The sequence below is a fragment of the Paramacrobiotus metropolitanus genome, unplaced genomic scaffold (assembly GCF_019649055.1).
Source record: "Paramacrobiotus metropolitanus isolate TYO unplaced genomic scaffold, Prichtersi_v1.0 Parri_scaffold0000259, whole genome shotgun sequence".
Lineage (NCBI taxonomy): Eukaryota > Metazoa > Tardigrada > Eutardigrada > Parachela > Macrobiotidae > Paramacrobiotus > Paramacrobiotus metropolitanus.
This window is the reverse complement of record NW_026570479.1, coordinates 57,486-78,846: the sequence shown is the minus strand read 5'-3', so window position 1 is coordinate 78,846 and position 21,361 is coordinate 57,486. Positions and strand designations below refer to the sequence as shown.

Below are 21,361 nucleotides of genomic sequence, written 5' to 3'. Positions count from 1 at the left end.
CGGCGCATTGCCCATGGGTTACACCACAGTGTAGAATTTACTTTTTATTGTTTCCACCATGCCCATTGACCATACCATATGAAAATAATTGTTTTGCTTATTCCAATGTTCCTTTGTCTTTCCGCAGAAGATCAATTTTCAGAGCCGGCGACATAGCCGGCCGGCGATATATAGCCGGCGACGGGGCTGTGCTCAGTTAGGATATACGTACGGCAATCGCGTTAGCGCTTTTATGTTTTATTGAAATTCAGTGCAGTTTTGTCAAATTCTTGGTGCATTAATATTGTACCACACCGGTTATGAGAAGAGTGCTTTCGCAAAACACCTGTACTTGAACAATACGATAAAGATTTGCAGATAACACATATTATTATTATTTGTAGTAACTAATTTATGATGCAGTTACCATCAGCCACCAGAATTGTCCCTGCTAGTATTTTCATGACTCTACTGAGTACTAATAAGTAGTAGTTTTTAATAAAAGCGGCGGTATTTATCTCTACTGTGGAGATGAAAGGTTAATATGCAGCTGCTTACGCCTCTCTCGAATGTATTCTGTGAAAATCTTTTCATTTTATGCACTAATCGTTGTATACTTTACAGCATTTTAATTGTAATTGTTGGAGCAGTTGCTGACTTGCTACGGAAATCGATATAATTGTTTGTTTACTCTGGTATCAGCTTAGATTTGATGTCGTCATTAACCACTAAAATCACATGCTTGATCATTCAATAAAATACTGGCATATCTTCATCAGGTTGGCCTTTATTTTTGTGGCATACGTAATTACGCAGACATCTGATTAAAGGCGAATTTGGTACCATGTACCGGGTCACTTCGCTTAAATTTAATGAGAACATAATTTGTCCGCGACTTAACGCTTAATAATACGCTTAAATGTAATGAGAACATAATTTAATGAGAACATCATTATTATTAAATAAATTACGAATAATTTTCGCTTACGTCTGGCATTTGCCCGTTAATCGTTTAGTGGTTTTGTTTGTACAACTTTTTCGTCCATTCTTGTCAAAATTTGTATTCCATTTTGTCGTGCGGAAATTTGCACAGTGATGTAATTTCTTTCTATTTTAATGCATGAGAACAGAATATTTTTTTGCTACTCTTAATAAGCTGCATGGAGTTTGACTTGCGAGTGGCGGTACAGTAATTCTGCACACTGGATCTTACAGGTTCGGTTCCCTTGCTGGGCATCGATGTATGGGAGCATGCCTATTATCTACAGTACAAGAATGTTCGCGCTGACTATGTCAAAGAGATCTGGAAGATTGTCAACTGGAAGGATGTTGCTGAGCGGTTCAGACAGGCCGCCGCTGGCAAATAATTCTGTCATTGTGTTGCATTTTCAGCGTTTGTTTGAAGTGGTTTGGACCGCTCGGTCGACACTACTGTAGCTTACGAGTTAGTAAAATACGTACATAGAGTAGTATTTTCTGTTCCACATTTTGAATGCATGAAAAGATGTTTGGCACTTAGCCACTTACTAAATAGCGCTGCACCTTTTTTAGGGAGAATACCTCGATTTTTCGTAGATAGCTGACCATTTCTGTTTGTGATTGTCACGCACGAAAACAAGGGTTGAATAATCCAGATTATACAGTATTATCTGTGCTGTAAAATGCCAAAAATATGAACTGAGTTTGGCGTTTTACAGTATTATATCTATATATGGTCTGTGGAGTTCATCAAAAAGTATGGCAAGCCCGAGCGGTCAAAAGCAAACTGTTTTTTAAGGATTTGCGAGAACTCTTCAATAGCCTTTAGTTTGAGATCTTGATGAACGATTTTGTCATTTCATTAAAGAGTTTCATTAATGCGCAAGATTCTTTAATCTCTTTTTGAAACTTAACTTTCGTTCCCAACTAATTTTGCTGGAAATTGTTTAGTCTTTTGTTTTAACTGACCCGGGTCACAGTTGAAACTTTTATGTACACTCTGTGTTAATTAAACTAAGCTTCAAAAACTTTTTCAAACTGCATCGATGAATTTCAGTCGAAACTTTAGTTTCAAGTGATCTCAAAACTGTAACTACTGTACAGTTGTGAAAAATCGTGAAGCTTGCAAAGTTATGGGGGGGGGGGGGTTGTCACATATACTATAAGGATGATGATACTATAAGGAAGGAGCCCGGTATACCGGATAACCCTAAAGCTAAGAGGCCGGGACGCTAACAGGGTGGGGACTTGGAGGGTCGGAGGCCGGGAGGGTCGGAGGCCGGGAGGGTCGGAGGCCGGGAGGGTCGGAGGCCGGGAGGGTCGGAGGCCGGGAGGGTCGGAGGCCGGGAGGGTCGGAGGCCGGGAGGGTCGGAGGCCGGGAGGGTCGGATGTTTACACTGCAATTTATTCCCAGTTTACACTGCAATTTCAGTTTTTAAAGAAAAGCATACAAACTTTAACGATTTTGGGCAAAGACTAGACCTTTATCACACTTCGTTAAACTTCGGAGAAAGTTTAGTGCTTTCTCTGCTTTAGTCCACTCGGGCTTGCCATAATAAAGCTCTAACGTATCAATAACTAATAACTAATAACGTATCAATAACTTTAGAAATGCTGTGTACAGTATGTACAACGTACTTGCGTCGTGTATTCGTACTCGTTCACATTACAAAGAACTGCACTAAAGTGCTTAATTTTGATGCTTCAATCTGCAAATTAAGCAATACCCAGATCAAGACCAGAAAACCAATATCACCAATAATGACACTGCATATGCCCTACCGGCCCCGATGACCCGTTTTCGGTTTGTCATCCTGTGAACTGACCGCTGCTTTGGAGAAATTTCAGCTCGTGTACATTTTGCAGTTGTTTCGATTTCCCTACTGTTCAGTGCTCATACTTATACCTATATCTGTTTAAATACATCCATATTTTATATGCAAAAACTTACGTCGAAATATGGTTCTAACGCTCGAATCCGAATAGATTTAGTACTTCTGTTGTTAGTGTTATTTACCCACGGAGAATTAGGGTTAGTCGAAATTGCTTTTTCCAAAAAATTAACCCATAGCTATTATATAAAGGAGGCTCACTGGTATTATCAGACCTTCCCTTCGAAATTTAATCAATAATTTTCAATATCAATAATTGTGTGTAGTTATATCAATATTTATGCGTGTGCGTGACAAAATTTGCAGACTTTATTATTAATACGGTCCAAGCAAACACAAATTTCAAACACTAAACACTAAACATTTGAACACTAAACATCTACCATGTTAATAAAAAATTGCCAAATACATACAATACTAGAAATCACCAGGTACAGAGATCCATATTAGAGGAAACTAGCTGTTGCGCCCAGATCTGCATTCGTAACGCTTTTTGCTGGAACATGTAGCTGTCGTATTTACTCTCGTTCTCCTCAATATAATTATGCCGAATCGAAGGCACTAATCCACCCACAGAACTCGTACAACCAGAGTACTTGATCGACTATGCTCACATCCGTGGACCAGGTGTCCCCGTTGGTGTTCAGTCCGTACGCCGTGCTGGCAATAATCAGGAGCATACACAGGACAACTATGCAGTGACGCATTTTGTTAAAAAGCCGTAGGGTTTGTAGTAGCGCAGATTAAGAAAAAATATCCAATGGCAGTAGTACAACTAGGACAAAGGGGTCAGATCACGTTAGTACGTCCAGTCAAAAATTAGTAAAAGATTGGATAAAACAGTAAACACTTCTTCAGCACATGTAAGTTGTTTCTTTGGCTAAACTTGAACGCTTTCGTTATTGTGAATTTTCATTGTGAAAATTGTTTAGAAACAGTTACAAAAAGAAAAGAACACTCATACGTACTACGCACAAGAGCGCGGATAAGTTCGCTATCCATATGTAAAAAATATTTTACATGAAGTAGAAAATATCAAAGATTTATTATAAACATCTGTAGGAGAATTACTAAATTCAATCAGAAAAATCCATGCGTCATCAATCATCACAATTTTATTTAATTAAATAAGTGGAGGTAATTACAAAATTTGTATAAAGCATCACAAATCACCGGCGAAGAATCAGTTGACAGGAGAAAATCAGCAGAACCAGTACAAACTCACCCAAAACATCTAAGCAAAGTCAACGGCACTTGAAAATTGGAGAAAATTTGACATCACTAAAAGACTCCATAAACAGCATCATTTCTCGCAGCCGTACCCACCGCCACCGGGCGTCAGCAAACGGAAACAGTCGCCAGGCTGAACCGGAACGGAATTCTTCGCGCCAATGTTCACCGTGTAGCCTTCAACGCGCTCCAGGATGTTCTGACCGGAAGCTCCTGGCTCGCCGCCTACAATTTAGGGAAAAATTAATGCCGACCCGAACATAACACTGCATACACCTGGAGACATTTCAAAAGACGCAATGGACGCTTCAAAGAGCGCAAAATTATTGTACTTCGTTTACCTTTCCCTCTGATAATATTAAATACTCGTAAGTACGCCACAGTAAATAATCTGCTATACCATAATTCCTATTATTTTATAAGCAAAGAAAATTGGCGTACTGATTTATTTCATTCCCTGATTTATTTAATGATGAAATAAATTAATTTATTTCATTTTGCTTTCTTGCTGTCTCATTTATATAATTTCAAATATGCCACACTAGTTACTCAACAGAAAAGCTTCAAAAAAGCTAATAATATGTTATTACACTTTTTACATTTTGCGCGCTATTTGTAAAATGTTTAAATTCGAAAACATCGAACGAACCTTTCAGTCCGTAAGGCTGGAAGACTCTCCTCTCCGATAAGATGGACAAGGTCATATCCGCCCGGAACACCAGCTCCCGTACCACTCCGTCGCCGCCGTTAAACTGCCCTTTTCCACCCGTCTCCTTATTCAAGCAGAAGGTGCGCAGCAGAATCGGGTAGCGCTTCTCCAGGATCTCTGGATCCGTGATGCGGTGTTGGTCATGTGGGTGTGCTTGCCGGAGGCTCCGTGCCACGTGGGTCCCGCACCCGCTCCGCCGGCCACCGTCTCGTAATACCCGAATTTCTCGTTGCCGAAGGTGATGTTGTTCATACAGCCTTGAGAGGCGGCGCACCTCTGGAAGGCTTTCAGGATCACGTCCACCACACGCTGCGACGTTAGCACATTTCCGCCTGCAAAGTACACGATTTGTCGTTGGCGCTGTGTTGTTTATTTACTTGCACTTTTTGTCGCGTCGAGGCGGATCTGGCCGATATGTTCGATGAAAATTACGAACAAAATCATACCAAAAACAGTTACAATCTGTAAACATAAAATTTCCTCCCAGAAAGAGGAAACTGCAGATAAAAATAATTCATTAAAATTTAGTTTAATCGGGCCGGTACAAAAATGGCAGCCAGGTAACAGCAGCAGTCAAGTAAAACGAAAAGTTTGTGTATTATTACTACAAAATATCACATTATAGCCTGCTGCAAAATGGCAATCGTATTACAGTCAATCGGTTCATTTCAAGAGCTAGCACACGCAGGACTCATGAGCGTAAGCCTTACTGTCGTTGTTCTACGAAACCTTGCACTTTAATAAAGCGTGCCTAGCATTAATAAACCGCAATGCACTGCAATGCGTGACAAAAAGCATCCAGATAATGCATTTTTGTGAGTGCTGCCGGTTCCTATACAATCTGAGTATAAATAAAACCTGACCACACAAAATAAGAATACTACCGCTAAAATCTTCTACGCTTAACCTCGAGCAAAAGTTTTCATTTTTATTAAGAATACTTCTTTTAAAAAACCTAAGAACTGTCCATAAAAGCGTAAAAACTGCGCACAACAGGAGCTAGGTAACCATTACGTGCAGTACACGGACCGACAACAGCCGCATTTTCATGGGGATCCAGCAGAGAATGCTTGGGAATAACGATCTTCACCGGCTGCAGACATCCCTGATTCAGCGGGATCTCGTATTCCACCATACAGCGCAGCGTGTAGATAATGGCCGACAGGGTGATGGCGCGCGGGGCGTTCAGATTGCCCCACACCTGCGGCGAGGTGCCCTCGAAATTCCACTCCGACTGCCCGGAATCCTTATCAATGCTAATAGTCAGCCGGATGGCGCTGCCGTCATCCATGCGGTCTTCAGCGTATAAACGAGTGGAGCCGGTGTCCTTCTCGGCCTGCTGTGCCACTTGCCGCAGCAGATCGCGGACCGCGTTTTCGGCTTGACTCTGAATATACTGCATGTAGGCTTGCACCACCGGAAGTGTGTACTCTTTGATTAATCCCAAAACTATAATAACATTTCCGAATCAATAACCATTATAAATATTAGTAAAGCAATATTAACGATAATAAGCTGAACTAATAAATCAGAAATTATTTTTTAAAATTATATTTATTTTGCGATAGTATAAACTATAACCAGAAGTATCAAATTTATTAAGCTATTAGTATATTTTTTAGCAATTCATTAAACTATAAGAAATAATGGTTATATTAATTTATATAATACCAAAATTTAAAATTTTATGCCATTATACTAGTAATTAATAAAGCATACAGAACCGCTTTGTTACGACATTTCTGATAAAGGGATTTCACTTGTATTTCTTTACAGCAGTTGTTTACCGAGTTCAATGCCTTTTTGATTCGCGGCAATCTGCGCGTGCAAGTCAGATAAATTATCATTCAAATTGCGTGTTCCACTGCAGCCCGGATACTCCTTTGGTTTCTCGAGGGCCTCGATCACGGCTTTTTCTTGAAATGTGCCTTTATCCACCAGTTTAAAACATTTGAAAACGGCTCCTTCCTGCTCCAGTGTGGTACTTGTGGGCGGCATAGATCCTATGAAAGAACAGCAGAATTCGATGTCATTCGTAGTCTAGTGGCTGTTATTTTAAAAACTACTCCCTTCATTCAAATCTTCGAAATTGAAGAATTCCTTATACTATTCATTAGTGCAAAACTTCGAGATGCTTCAGCTTTTTTTTAATACGATACTATACCGCTAAAATATGTCCAGTCATTAGACTCATTACTGCATCGTTTTTTTTAAAAAAAAAACATGTTATTAGAATTGGCAAATCAATCAGTGAAAAAATCCATACTGGTACTGACGAAGTCAGGCCTACGTGCTAACGTACGTACGGGTTTTTTTTTAAATTAACGTACTTAAAAAAATCTTATTTTAAATTATTTTGAATCTTATTTTAAAAAGCCATACATTGGGCCATAACATTTTGAAATCGCTGTTAAATATTAACCAAAAACGAATAATCTGCTATACTGGATATAACACTAACCAGGCGTTAAACCACCGATGTCGGCATGATGACCACGATTGGCGACGAAGAATATCGGCGCCGCACCCGACCGATTAACGTCTTCAAAGACCGGCGTGATTACCGTCAAATCCGGCAAATGGGATCCTCCAGCCACCGGATGATTGCTCAGAATCACGTCGCCGGGATGCAGGTTCCCTTTTAACTGGTTCATCTGATACTGCACTGCTTCCTAAAACGAACAATAGACTGCAGTTTCTTCTAACCGGTGCAAAAAATATTTTAATGTAACAATCATTCGAAAATAAAACGGTTACAAAAAATGGTTACAAATTACCTTTCCAAAAAATGACATTTATTTTTAAGTTTAAAACGGCATCAGCCGCTCGTTTCAGGTCAATTTACTGCACTGTTTAGATTATAGCGCATATCTAATATAACCTTATTGCCATTCTAAGAATTTACAGCCATTACTCTACGAAATATTCCATGTTGTCACAAATCAGAACCTGGTTAACGGAATATTGTTAAACTCACAATCACAACTGCTGATCGGCAAATTGGGCACTATCGCAAACTGAAACGTCAAATCAATAACCGCACACACCTGCATGGCACCGAGGTGCACCGGGATATGCGGCGCATTGCTGACCAGTCCGCCATCCGGTCCAAACAGAGCACAGGAGAAATCCAGTCGCTCCTTGATATTGGTGCTGATGGATGTCCGCTGCAGCACCCGTCCCATCTGTTCGGCGATACTCATGAAACGGTGCCCGAAAATGGACAGCTGGATGGGATCCAGTTTGGTATCGACGCCCTTCACATCGCTGCGCCGCACATCGATCACAATACTGCCGTGCGGGTTAATGGTGGCTGTGCAGTCGGGTTTGATCAGTACCGTCGTGTTTTGATCCAGAATAATGGCCGGTCCCTCGATTTTGTGCCCGGATTTCAGCTTCGAAAGGAGTACGACGTTGGTATCTTTGTAGTCTTTTGCTTCCGCGAAGTAAACTTTGACGGTCTGCGAAATAACGACAGAACGGTTAAAAATTTTGATACGCCGGCATACAGTAAAACATACTGTACTGACACCCTGCACTCGGAGAAAGTTTCAGCCACGCATACGTTGTACGACTGCGTTCACTGCTCACATACACGGCTTGCAACTGCATGCAGACTGCTGGCTGTTGGTCGAACGCAATCGGCTTTAAATCCACCTGTCTACAGTAAGTGCAGTGCTGCTCATACTGTACAAAATTTCTCCAAGTGCAGGGTGTCAGTACAGTAATGATAAATCTCTGAAAATATGAAACTGCTCTAACTGAAAATAAGTAGTTGGAATGTCAAAAAAATAGTACGTAATCATTTTAGTAAACGTTTTTCGTATTTTCCTCCTTTTGTGCTGCATTTTGTGTTTACCAGCTGAATTGAGTCCGACCACATGCCTCATCTGAGACATTACGCTACGATGTGCCCGTTACAAGCAGTTATTACCACTCGGTTACGCCTGTCATGATTCGTTCGCAAACTATCCCGATTGATCTTCCGATACAGGTAAAAAACAGTAAAACATCAAAAACGAAGGATTTTTCCAAAAGACCGATGACAGTTTTAAATAAAAATTACGTTTCACCTTTGCAACTTTAAACGTAGGGAAACCTGTTTCCCTACGATGCTTCCCTACGATGTTTCCCTACGATGTTGTGAGAAAACTCATATACGTTTCCCTACGTATATGAGTTTTCTCACGACATCGAAGAGATAAATCATTAACAAACATCTCCAGGAAACGTTATCTTGAAATACCGAAGAAAATATATCAATCAAAGTATGATGCTAAATTGTATACTGAAATACTGAAGAAAATACAGAAAATAATGTTCCAAAAACATCCTAATTAGAGAGCCTATAAAAGAGCGTCAAACACAAAAATTTTGTGTCTGTATTATTTAATAATATAAGAATGAATAAAAAAATTTATAGTAGAAAACCTCCCAGATTTGATCATACCTTTTCAACCGGCGGTTCCGAATCGGCCTTTTCCAGCTCCAATTCCTCCAGCGGAATCGCCCGCGCTTCCGCCCGCACCCGCACATCATCCACGACGATCTTCCGCTCCGGCAGCGTAAACCCGAATTCCCGCTCATACTGCTTGGTAAAGGCTGTCAAAAACTGCCCAAACTCCACCTTCTCCTTCTCCACGGGATAACTCATCAGCGCACAATCCGTCCGATCGTAGCGCATATTCAGATACGGCGTGAAGCGGATCTGCTCCGGGATGAATCCATCCTTCTCCAATTTTTCTTTACAGGATGCCTTCAGTTTATCGATGCGTTTGGTTATCTCCGCAAAATTCTCCTGGGTGAAGGCCTGTCCGTAGGGCTCCGTTTCATCGCTGACCACATCGGCCAGCGCCATCCCGTACGCCGATAAAATACTGCTGTATTTGTGGACGAAAACGCGACTGATGCCCAAGGAACGGGCCACATCACAGGCGTGCTGACCACCGGCGCCGCCGAAACACGAGAGGACGTGGTTAGAGGGTCGAAGCCGCGCGCTTGGGTGAGGTTGCGGATCGGACGGGACATGGCTTCGTTGGCGACGGCCACGAATCCTTCCGCGATTTCTTCCACCGATCGCGCTTCTAAAATTATAAACAATTATTTAAAAAATGCAGGTACTCTTTGTGCGCTGGATGCTACATTTCCTGTTTTCTTCGTGATTTACCACGCTTTAAGCAACATGAAACACTGACAGAAAAATTCTTAATAATTTTCTTAGAAACTTTTGAGTAACTCCACTAATATGAAGGCTTATCGGAGTGCATGGCAGTTGCATTACGGGACTGCCCGAGGCATTACACTACGATTTGCCCAGCACAACTTCTCTCTCATCATCTTCCCTCTGTCGAATCATAAAACGTACATACGATTGTTCTATCACAAAGTTTTATAAATCCTTGATTTTGTATTGTTAATTATCAGATTTTGCTTTCCTCTTCCATAGTGACAACGGAAATTGCCAGACATGCATGCCCGGATTTTGCATCTCCATACCTGGCTTTCCCTGCTGCGACGTGAACTGGTTAACGGTGTTGGCCAGCTCCTCAAACGCTTGTCGTGAGCGGGAAATATCCAGTGGCTCGTTGCGTTTCTCGCCGAAAATATGCGGAAAATATTCGGGCAGCAGTCGGCCCAGAACTGCGTTAGCATCCGTGATCGTCAGTGGGCCACCGCGTTTGTAGCAAGCTGGTCCAGGATTGGCACCTACGCAACCGGAAGTCATAAGCCGAACGAACATCGTAACCTGCATTACACTGCAACCAACTTAAACTTAACGAAAAAATCCCACAGATAATAATTAACAATAATATTAAAATAACTTATTATTTACTTCACAATAATAATTATTTATAACACATAAATTGGTTATTTATATTAAGAATAAATTACCAGCAGAATCCGGTCCGACAACGAACAGACCGGACCGGAAGAACAGCTGCGAACCACCTCCGGCGGCCACCGTGTTGATGTCCAACTGCGGTGTCTGGATGCTGATGCCGGACACACTGCTCTCGAATGTATGATCGTAATCCCCCGCGTAACGGCTGACATCCGTACTGGTGCCACCCATATCGTAGCCAATCAGCGGCTTCATTTCCATGGCATCATAGCCGGTAGACGCGAAGCCCACCACACCACCCGCTGGACCAGAAACGATAGCCTATACGAACCACCAGTTATCGCGACTGATAAGACGACAGCATACCGGAAAAAGGAGCAACAACAAAACAGAAGCGTCAACAAAAAATATTACCATTACCAACAACATTTAACGAAATTTCTGATAAAACAAAATAAAAAAATTATAAATCGAGAGTGGAAAAATCAGATTTAATCATCTTTCTACGAAACATTATTTTTGCTAAATGCCTCTAAGCAGGGCGCAATCCGAGGGAAACCGAGAAACGGCTGAAAAAGGCGCCGATGGGGGAATCGAACCCCGGCTACGTCGTTAGATCCGCGTAGGCAGTACCACTGCACCACGGCTCAATACGTTGAAATCCTTTGAAAGATTTTGTCGCTGTACGTGAGCCGCTTCTCCGCTCACATGCCTATCTCGAATGCTAGCCGATGATATCCGGATGTAATGGCTTGTACTACAATTCTCACGTCTCCGCATATGACGCCATTATTAACATGTTGGTATCCTCAAATTACACTCTCAGATATCACATAATGTGCATTAAAATAGCGCACAGTTCAAGCAATATATTAAAAAATATCCGAACTTAATTGTGTTGACATTGTAATGAATTTTTGGAATCCATCTGATGGAACGATTACTGCAAACTGCATCGGTGTATTAGCAATTTACCTGTGATCCGATAAAATTCTCCATAGGAGTCAATCCCCCATCCGACCGCATAAACAGCACATGCACCCCTTTCAAATTATCCTTAAACCCGCCGGCAAAACTCTGCAGATACCGCTTAATACACGGCGTCAGGTAGGCATCAGCGCACACCGTCTGTCCGCGCGGCACAATGCGGATCATGGGCATGACCTCGTGCGACAGACTGACATTCGTGAAGCCCAGATGCCGCGCACAATCCGCATCTTCTTTTCTCGTGCTGCTGCAGCGTATACGCATGCATCAGCACCACGGCCAGACTCTTGATCCCCTTGGCCAGCACCGCCTTCAACTGCTCCTCCAACTTCGGCCAGTTAATCGGTGTCAACACTTCGAAGGTGTCCCCGGAGACGCCCTGGACGGTCACCAGTTTCTTGGGTTTCGGCAGACGGTCGTCGTCGCGCTGCATGATGACGCGCTCCTCCACTTCGATGATCTCCTTGTACAGGAGCTCCGGACGAGCGATGGACAGGTCGAAGATGCGGGGACGCTGCTGCGTGCCGATCTCCAGGAGATCCCGGAAGCCCTGGGTGATCACCAGGGCCATGGGTTCGCCTTTGCGCTCCAGGAGGGCGTTGGTGGCCACCGTGGTGCCCATGCGGATCCAGGCGATGCGTGAGGTGTCAACGGGGCTGTCGCGTGGGTGCAGTGTGCCTGTTTCCTGTGGGCACATCACACAATTAGGCCTTGTCCCGAATTCGAAGCGAATCTTGTTGCGATACAGCAACTCCACCTCGCGAGGTGGCTTCGCGTACCGTACCGGTAGGCGTGGCCACTGCGTACAGCCACCTCGTGCAGTTGAGCAACCGTACCAAAACCAGATTCGCTTCGAATTCGAGACGAGGCCTTAGCCAACGCCTTCCTGTACGGTGTTCCGTGTTCATCGTTTATTTTCGGAAAAACAGATGAACGTTGTAAACAGTTGCGGAAAATTAAGCACGTAAATTAGAAATAAGAACAGTTCTGGTACGGATGAATCGACATTTCCCAGGGAATTTACAGTAACATTCATAATGTAATTTACTTGTATTTCAACTTTCACTACATGGAAGACATTATAAAAAAATTACATTTTAGATGTGTTGAAAAGGAGTGCTCGCGACACTGTAAAGTTCACTTTTCAGTGCCATTATGTGGACAGCATGGCATACATGCAGCATGACCCAGAATATGGAACTTCGTGCCACTGCGCTGCAGTTTTACCCCGCTGATATTCGAAACGCCCACCTGTTGATCAGCAGTGAGAAACTGAAGACAAACCACATCAGCTGATTAACAAGGCCAGAAAATCTGATCTACAGTGAAATAAAGGCCGAGGTCAATTTTCAAAAATGAAATGATCCCCATCTTCAAGTTTGTCAAAGACAGACTCAAAGTAAATGCCAAACACGAGTAAAACTAGAACGTTTTGGACTTTGGTTGTTGAGCCTGCTACTCTTAAGTCTTATGTGCCAGCACGTGTTCAAAAAATAACAAGCTGCCAATCAGCTCAGCACATACTGAACTGCTTCGCGCTTTAATACAGTCAGTAATTCTCAACACGACTGCAGATACGACTTCGTAACTCTACAGCTTGCAGTTCCGGCAGCACCAACACTAAACCTACAAAATTCTATTATGCAGTACAGTACCTCTTCCAGAATACGGCGAATAGCTTCGCGCGGGGCATCCGCATAGCTGGGATCTTCGGACAGTAGCTTCATCACTCGCACCTTCTTATTCGGGCATAATGCGAAGACGTCTGCAAGAGTGTAGCAGTTGGGCCTGAACTACCTAACTTGAGCTAATGAGCTTTCATAGCGTGGTTTTATGCACGGTATCGGCTTTTTAATATTTCTTATCAATAAATTTTAAATAATTTATGTATAAAATTTTATTAAATCAGTACTACAATATCTTAATCCCGCATTCCACTTTACCTGTGAAGGTTCCACCGCGATCAATGGCAAAGCGGAATTTATTCTGATCAGCAGGATCGTTCATTCTCGATGTTGCAATTAAACCGTAATCAAAGACAGATTTTCAGAACTTCGGAAATGTATCGAAGCTGGAATCAAGCAATGCACAAAAATTACTTGTAAGTCATAACTTAGTGTTATCTGCTTTAGCAGAAAGCAAACTTTTTCAGTTCTCAGGTTCTGAGCTCTCCAGCTTCGCAGGTTCGACATGAAATCTAATCCATCGCACAAATCAGTTCCGGAGCTTCAGAAAGCAGAGAAACAATTACAGATCACTCTTTTCATGCACCGAATTCACAAGATGCTTTCGTATCTTAAAGCTTGAAAACGACCTCCAAAGAGAAATGAAGAAGTCATCTATTGAAGTCATGGAAGAAGTTATTGAAGTCACTCTAGTGGAGAAAAATTGATGTACAGTAATATTGCTCGATAGCTTCCGGTTTGAGGGCGCCCGCCCACGTACGGCATGTTGCAGCAGTAGAATGGTGTGGGAAAGTACCAGATGCCAGATGCTGCGTCGGCACTGGCAGGCGGCTTTGCTTGAAACTGTGCGATTTGAATCTAATAGAATAAATAGATCTTGTATTTTTGACACTTTTATTAGCGGATTTTCCACTGCTAAAATTTAAGGAATTCCGTCATCTACGTTTTTATTTATTATTAATTTTGATAGTATCCTCGACTATCGTCACTATGTTTCTTTCCAAGTTGGGACAAAGTGCAGGTTGTGCAGCGTAAGTTCGAGCTTGTAGTACATACAACATTTTATGTACATTGAATTTTCCATATTTTAACATGAAAACAACCAAGGGATCCGTAAGATTCTGCAAGAAAGCGCCTTACATGCAAATATGAAATAGTGATAATTGTAAATTGCTGTTACTGCAAGATCTCGTTTCGGTAATGTTTTTGTAAGCTTGTTGGTGCGAGACTTGATGGTCGATGCATTTACCTGTTGTGGAATCAGCCAACTAACCATCCAGTGTTAAATTGCGCAGGAAATCAAGTGGGTTCCTGAACCATGCATCCAGCAGTGGCGCGATGGGGGTGATGGCATCCCGCAGCAAATACACCCTCCCGGATCTGCCCTACGATTACAATGCCCTGGAACCGGTGATTTCGGGGGAGATTATGAAGCTGCACCACCAGAAGCACCATGCCACTTATGTGCAGAATCTAAATGCGGCCGAGGAAAAAGCAACCACAGCGCTGCAGAAAGGTACGAGTAGCAATATTATAACCGCAAAAGTTGGCAAAACATTACATTTGCAGAACATAAGTATAGGGAAGTTGCAGTGTGAGGAAATATAGGTCTGCGCGCCTAGCAGAATACGCAAGAAGTTAAGTAGGAAAGAAAATCGCAATAAAGGCGGTATTTTTTCCTGATTCGTTCGTATGTTAACTGTATTTGTTAAAATTATTTATAAGGAGGACGTACAGAATAGAGTGCATAAAACTTTATCATTCCTTTTTCGGTATTTTGAGAGTACGAGTACTAGTCGTAATGAGCCACAATAATTTTTTTCTGAGGGTAAGTTTTGGCTGTCGTTTTCTTAAATCAGGATCGGCTGGCACATGACTCGGTCAGTGTCGATTGTAAAAATTAATTGCTAAAGTTAATACCTATATAATGTTTTAATTTGTGCTACGCGTACGGAAAGAATGTTGGGGATTAATCGAAATTTTGCAGGCGATTTAAAGACGGCCATCGAGGTGCAAGGCGCTCTGAAATTCAACGGCGGCGGCCATATTAATCACAGTATTTTCTGGAAGAATCTCGCGCCTGTCAAAGAATGCAGCCAAAAGCAGCCGGAAGGTAAAGTCTTTTTTTGTACATCTGTTGTTTTTGCCTGACAGCTGTAGGCCTGACTAGATTTTGCATCTTCCTATGCAGATCCATCTCAGTGACGTGTTGCTTTGACTTGGAATTTTAAAACATAATTCGTTTCTTCGGTTTGTTATGGTGTGTTCGCCATTAATTTTCTCAATAGTAATACTCGTACACTCGCAGTACTCAGTATTTAATCAGTAACACTAATTAGCTGATTAATTTTGACGGACAGCTACTAGCGTTAACTTAAAACAGAAGCACAAAGTTTTGACATATCTAATATGAGATACATACTGTGAGTGCGTACATATTGAATGCGAGAAAGTACTTGTATTGTACTTCTAAAAAGACGAACTTCAAGAAAATGCACTTAGCTACAGTTACAAACTTAAAATAGTACGATACTTCTTTTGGTTTGTACTAGGTGATCTGGCTGCTGCTATTAAACGGGATTTTGGGGATGTTGAGTCGATGAAGAAGAAGTTGAGCGAGAAGGCGACGGCCATTCAAGGATCGGGTTGGGCGTGGCTGGGATATTGTCCCAAAATGAAGCGCCTGGCCATTGCACAGTGCGCCAACCAGGATCCTCTGGAGCCCACTCTCGGTAAGCTCAAAGTATGAGGAACGCTTCCAGGTTAAAATCAAGGAAAAACTATTTGAATAATTATTTAAAAGTGATTGTAGGATTCGCAAGGCCGAGAAAGCGTTGTAGTTACTAGTTAGTGATATTATTTTAATTTTCAGATATTCGTTGTTGTTAACTTTTTTATTTTTCCCGACTAATATGCCGTTTCATTTGGTGTTGAACCTTAAATGCATAATTTGTGTATCTGCCTTTGTTTAAGCAATACTGTCGTGCATTCTTTGCGACATTTTCGTTCCCCTTTGTCGATCAGGAATTGGTGAAATCATGCGGTTGTTTTCTTTTATTATACAATTTATTAAAAATTCAAGTATTGTTTAAATTGCATAGAAATGGTCTGAGAAGAATGGTCTTAGAAGTTACCGTTTTTTCATGAACTGGATATTGCAGGTTTGGTTCCCTTGTTGGGCATCGATGTATGGGAGCATGCCTATTATCTGCAGTACAAGAATGTTCGCGCTGACTATGTCAAAGAGATCTGGAAGATTGTCAACTGGAAGGATGTCGCTGAGCGGTTCGGACAGGCCGCCGCTGGCAAATAATTCTATCGTGGTGTTGCATTTCCAACGTTTGTTTGAAGTGGTTTAGACCGATCGGTTGGCACTTGCTTAGTTAAATACATAGTACTTTCTGTTCCACATTATGAATGCATGAAACATGTTTGGCACCTGCTAAATAGCACTGCACCTTTTTGGGGAGGATACCTAGATTCTTCGTACAGGCCGCCGCTAGCAAATAACTGCTTTGTCTTCAATGGGCAATTTCATCCTCTTTTAAAATGAAACCGCTCTGATTCACAGAGGCTTTGATACCCATTTTCTTTTTGACATTCTGATTGTATAAATCAATTACGTTCGTCAGATGTGAATATAGCTGCACCTTTTTATGCGTTCCTAGAGTAGTTCCATCGAAGATTTTCGAATATTTCGGTTGCTGATTGGTAATAATTGATATTATTAATTTATTATTAATTATAGATGCGCGTACTTGTATGTGCGGTATGATGTATCTGTACTACCGAATACCGACTACTACCTTACGTCATGATGGATTAATTTTTCCTTATGCTTTGAATACTTCTGTAAATTATTTGAATCAGACCGGACTTCACGAACCGACAAGCGTCTGGAACTGAACTGGATAGTGGGAAGGCATTCCCTTTTCTGCATGCAGTCAGCGCGTTTCAGCTATTATTAATTTCATATTTATTGAATTTTTACAGCTCTAGCAATCGGCAGCAAACAAAATTAATATTAATAAGTTGTTAAAGCAAACTGAATCATTACTAATTTGACCCTGTTGCGTCACGTACGTACGTACTGTACCGGCGCACTGTGCTGCGGCCACGGTCAACGGCTCAATGCTATTAAATCGAGTCACTTGCCAGTGCCAGATTGACAACTGAGCCTGGACTGTGAGCAGACTGTCACTGGAGAGCTCGCTCCGACGCTCCCGAACGATGACATAAGCTTTTTTACCTCTTTCACCTTTGCGATTCGTTGTTATTGGGAAGTTTTCAATTGTTTCAGAGAAAACTGTAGTAATTTCGAATGTTTACATGACTAAAATTCCCAACACGAGTCATCCGTATCCGCAAACTGCTTCGGAGGTAGATGCACAGTGGTGCTATACATTTTCTACAAAAAAACTGCGCGCTACAGCGATTGCGTTCCGTTGAGCGGACCCACGATTCATTGGAGTGTACAGTGGACTTTAGATCTGCGCTGCATTATTATTTGTCCCGCTTCTTCGGAGTTATTGGACGCTCAAGCTATGCATTCGCAAGTGATTGTTATGTCGTTTTTGCCACCAGGAAGTGATCCGGCTGTCAATCGCGCTGCAAGCGGTGGCTCCACGCTGTTTGGAGTTTGGGAGATGAATGCCGCGCACTTCAGTAAGAAGTTCATTGTGAAATTCTACTATCCCTCTTTCTCAGTGGAAATCCCCACCATTTGTGCGGAATATCAAGTGAGCATTAACTGCTTGGTAAGTCTCTGAGTAAAAATTGTAAGGAGAATAATACTAATAATATGGATATGGTAATTTAAAATTTTAAAATTTTTCCTGTTATTTCTATCTGGTAAGTATTTCTGTCTGAGCTACCTGCCCTGGTTACATATGGTCGGGGGCTATTCAAATATTATGCAACATGAATTTCCCGTTTATTTTCTCCATCCCGCACCCTTGTATGGCCATTTAATCCTATGTGCCGTCAACACCACTAAGACTCACCCCCTGCAAAGTCGTAACGTGATCTCTAAATGGCGCCTGTCATCAGCATTTTTATTGCAGCCGGCTTTCGTGCTGATCCGCGATCGACAGGTTGTGCACGCAGTCGGCGTTCCGGAGGGTGGAGATATTGGTTCAGATATGTCGCAGGCTTTGGGAGCGCCTCTTAAACTCTACGCTGAAAAAAAACATCTCGGGAAAGGTAAATGGCGGCAGACATTTCGAATGCATGAGAATTCTTTCGGCAGATTTTTATTCTGGATTTGTTGACATGTTCGGTCATTGCAGATTCGTAATTTCGTATGATCCCGAGCCGGACGAGAATCAGCTTCTTTTGTACAGCATGCGATTCTGCCCGTACGCGGAGCGAGCTCGGCTGATGCTGAACCTTAAGAAAGTCCAGTAAGTGCGCGCTTGCCTTCCGCCTTTTTTTCGTGTTAAACTGTCTTATGGCAGCCGCCCTAACCGTGAAATTGTGGTGTTTGCAAGGTCACCCTTTGTTTTCGTAGTGCAACCTTGTTTACAGTTTTTAACGGTTTAAGACTTTAAGTCGCACCGCGGAAACCATCAAATTGGGCATTTTGAGTATATTACCGTATGTTTTCGGCTTCTCCTGTGATTAATTATTTTTTAGTTTTGCAGTCTAACAATTAACACTACGAGAATTAGAATTTACCTTTTTGTTTGTTGGGGGTTAGATGATTAAATCTGTTTTGGAATTTTCCATTTCGCAAAAAAAGTGCAATCAAACCACAGCGAACTGAGCGAAGTGTCAAAGCATTTATTAGAGATCGCAGTTTATATAGCACATATCATCGAATGCTGGCGATTGTTTCGAAAAGTTAAGTACAAAATCATTTTGCAAAATATAATATTTCAATGCTCCGTTCTTGAAGAGTGACATTCCAGTGCTGTAAGTGTGTGCATCCGTTGGTGTTTGAGTACTCTAGGGATTTTTGGCAGAGTGCATGTCGAAATTTATGCTTATCATTAGCCGTGTGTTAATTTTTGGTAATTAATATTGGATGCCGCATGGTAGCAATTATTGAGAATTATAATATCTATATTAGCAAAACTCCAGAAACGCATCATGTTTGTAATTTCCGCTGTCGCAGAATATCGGTGCTTTAAACTTGACTTGCTGTTGTCGTTGTAGGTACGAACTGGTGAATATGAACACAACCGATTTGCCGAAATGGTACGCCGATTACAGTCCACTGGGAGACGTACCTGCGCTGCGCGTACCCGGGAAGGTTGGTCTGCTGTTCGATTCTGTGATTATGTCTGAGTACATCGGCCAGAATTTTCCTACTGAGCCGAAGTTGTTGCCGAAAGATGAGTACGAAAAGGGGCTCCAGAAGGTCACCCTGAACGTTATTACGCGAAAGGTATGTAACGGGTTGGCTCATTTCCGTCGTTTCAGTATAAAACTGTACCCAGGGTATTATCCAATCACATGATGAATTTCGCTAACTGCAGTTTTTGCCTTTTAATTTTCGTAAGTGTTATATCGATTTTTTTAATCATTGTATAGGTTATCAGCAATTTGGAGGCTGTTGCTGCGAGAAACGAAAAAATCGACGAGCTCAAAAAGAGCCTGAAAGAAGTGGAAGAATTAATGACCGGGCAGTATTTCTCAGGTGAGCCTTGTGCAGATGTACGTACGCGTATGTACGATAATACTGATCACTGTTCACTGTCTTCTCGCTTCAACTAGTAAGTACTTTTATTCATTGTCAGCTTTGTACGCTTTTATATTCATGATGTTTGATTGTTCTTTTTCAAATTTTGCGACGAACATTCTTCGATTTGCTAGCTTTGTGAAGTGCGCATACAGATGCGGTCGATTTATTTGCATTCTCATAAGTAATATGAAAAGCATATGTAAATACTACAGTCTCCAAGCAGTAACGCAGGATATTTTGATTTCTGGTGCTACTGTAGAATCAGGCTTGCTAACAGAATTGCACACAAGTAAGCGCAACCAAGTAAATTGTACAAGTTGTGTGTGCCAAATTTGTGCCGTTGTAAATCCATATGAATTTGCAGGCGACAAGATGGGTTTTGTGGACGTGATGATCTGGCCGTGGTTTGAGCGTATTGCTCCGGTGTGCGAAGTGTCGATCCGAAAGTGTGAAAGTGTCGATCTGAAAATGTCGATCTGAAAGTTATCCCAAACTGCACGCTTGGATGCAGAATATGCTGGCGGAACCAGACATCGCTAATGTCGTTTTTCCTCCGGGAATCATGGCGTCTTTTGTTAAGAGCGCCTACGTGGATGGTAGAGCTGATTACGATATCGCATTTTGAATCGACAGATCGGCCCGTCTAATTTTTTCGCTTTGTTTTATCGTTTGTTTGCCGGCCATTCATTTTGGAAGAATAATTACAAAGTTTTCTCATAACAGGTGATGGATCTTGCGGTTATGCGCTTTTTCTGACCGCGTCTTGTAATGCTGTTCTCTGTTTAGATTTTACTGTGCTTCGCTGTGTTTGTGAGCGTTCCGGTTTACGGTATGCGGTTATCTGAATACGTAAAAAACTCCTAGATTAGTTTATTTCATGTTCTGCAACTTTGTGTTACTGGAGTCAATGGTTGAATAAGATTATTCGAAGCGCTTTAGCAGTGTACTGTGGCTGATTGTAAGATTTTTGTTAGTAATTACAGTACGTTACGCTATTTCGTATTTTCTGCAGAAGATTAAATTTCATACTGGGTAACGGGTATACAGTCTATAACATATCTATTGACAACGCGGAAACTTCATTGTTGTGCACAAATTTCTAGAAAGTGCTTCATTTGTCAATCATGTATGATTAACTTAATGAAATGCTAAAGCACATAAACACCGAAAGAAAAAAAACTGAACAATTATCGTGAAGATATTGCATGTTTTATTCACTCGTATTACCGATCGTTAAAAACTGTTACGAGAAAATTACACAGCACCTACAAAAGCCAATTACCGTATTACGGTACTTCGGTATATAAGTAGAAATATTCGCAGAGAAAAACTAATTACTTACTCGTAAAAACTGCACAGAGTAGAACAATTTTA

General features: G+C 41.7%; 2 protein-coding genes and 1 pseudogene across 2 annotated transcripts; 2 read left to right on the top strand and 1 right to left on the bottom strand.

Moving 5' to 3' along the window:
• Window positions 1-3,949: 3,949 nt before the first annotated feature.
• LOC129601632 (5-oxoprolinase-like) lies at window positions 3,950-14,006 on the bottom strand (annotated as a pseudogene).
• Window positions 14,007-14,135: 129 nt separating this feature from the next.
• LOC129601633 (superoxide dismutase [Mn] 1, mitochondrial-like) lies at window positions 14,136-16,959 on the top strand. The gene is made up of 5 exons (XM_055500497.1): window positions 14,136-14,333; window positions 14,598-14,818; window positions 15,290-15,415; window positions 15,855-16,034; window positions 16,464-16,959. Exons 1-5 carry the CDS (start codon window positions 14,293-14,295, stop codon window positions 16,613-16,615), a joined length of 720 nt encoding a protein of 239 aa, XP_055356472.1. The 5' UTR covers window positions 14,136-14,292; the 3' UTR covers window positions 16,616-16,959.
• Window positions 16,960-17,497: 538 nt separating this feature from the next.
• Window positions 17,498-20,915, top strand: LOC129601635 (glutathione S-transferase omega-1-like). The gene is made up of 6 exons (XM_055500499.1): window positions 17,498-18,059; window positions 18,366-18,504; window positions 18,591-18,704; window positions 19,459-19,690; window positions 19,837-19,942; window positions 20,352-20,915. The coding sequence occupies exons 3-6, from the start codon at window positions 18,646-18,648 to the stop codon at window positions 20,465-20,467; spliced, it is 513 nt and encodes a 170-aa protein (XP_055356474.1). The 5' UTR covers window positions 17,498-18,059; window positions 18,366-18,504; window positions 18,591-18,645; the 3' UTR covers window positions 20,468-20,915.
• Window positions 20,916-21,361: the final 446 nt, after the last annotated feature.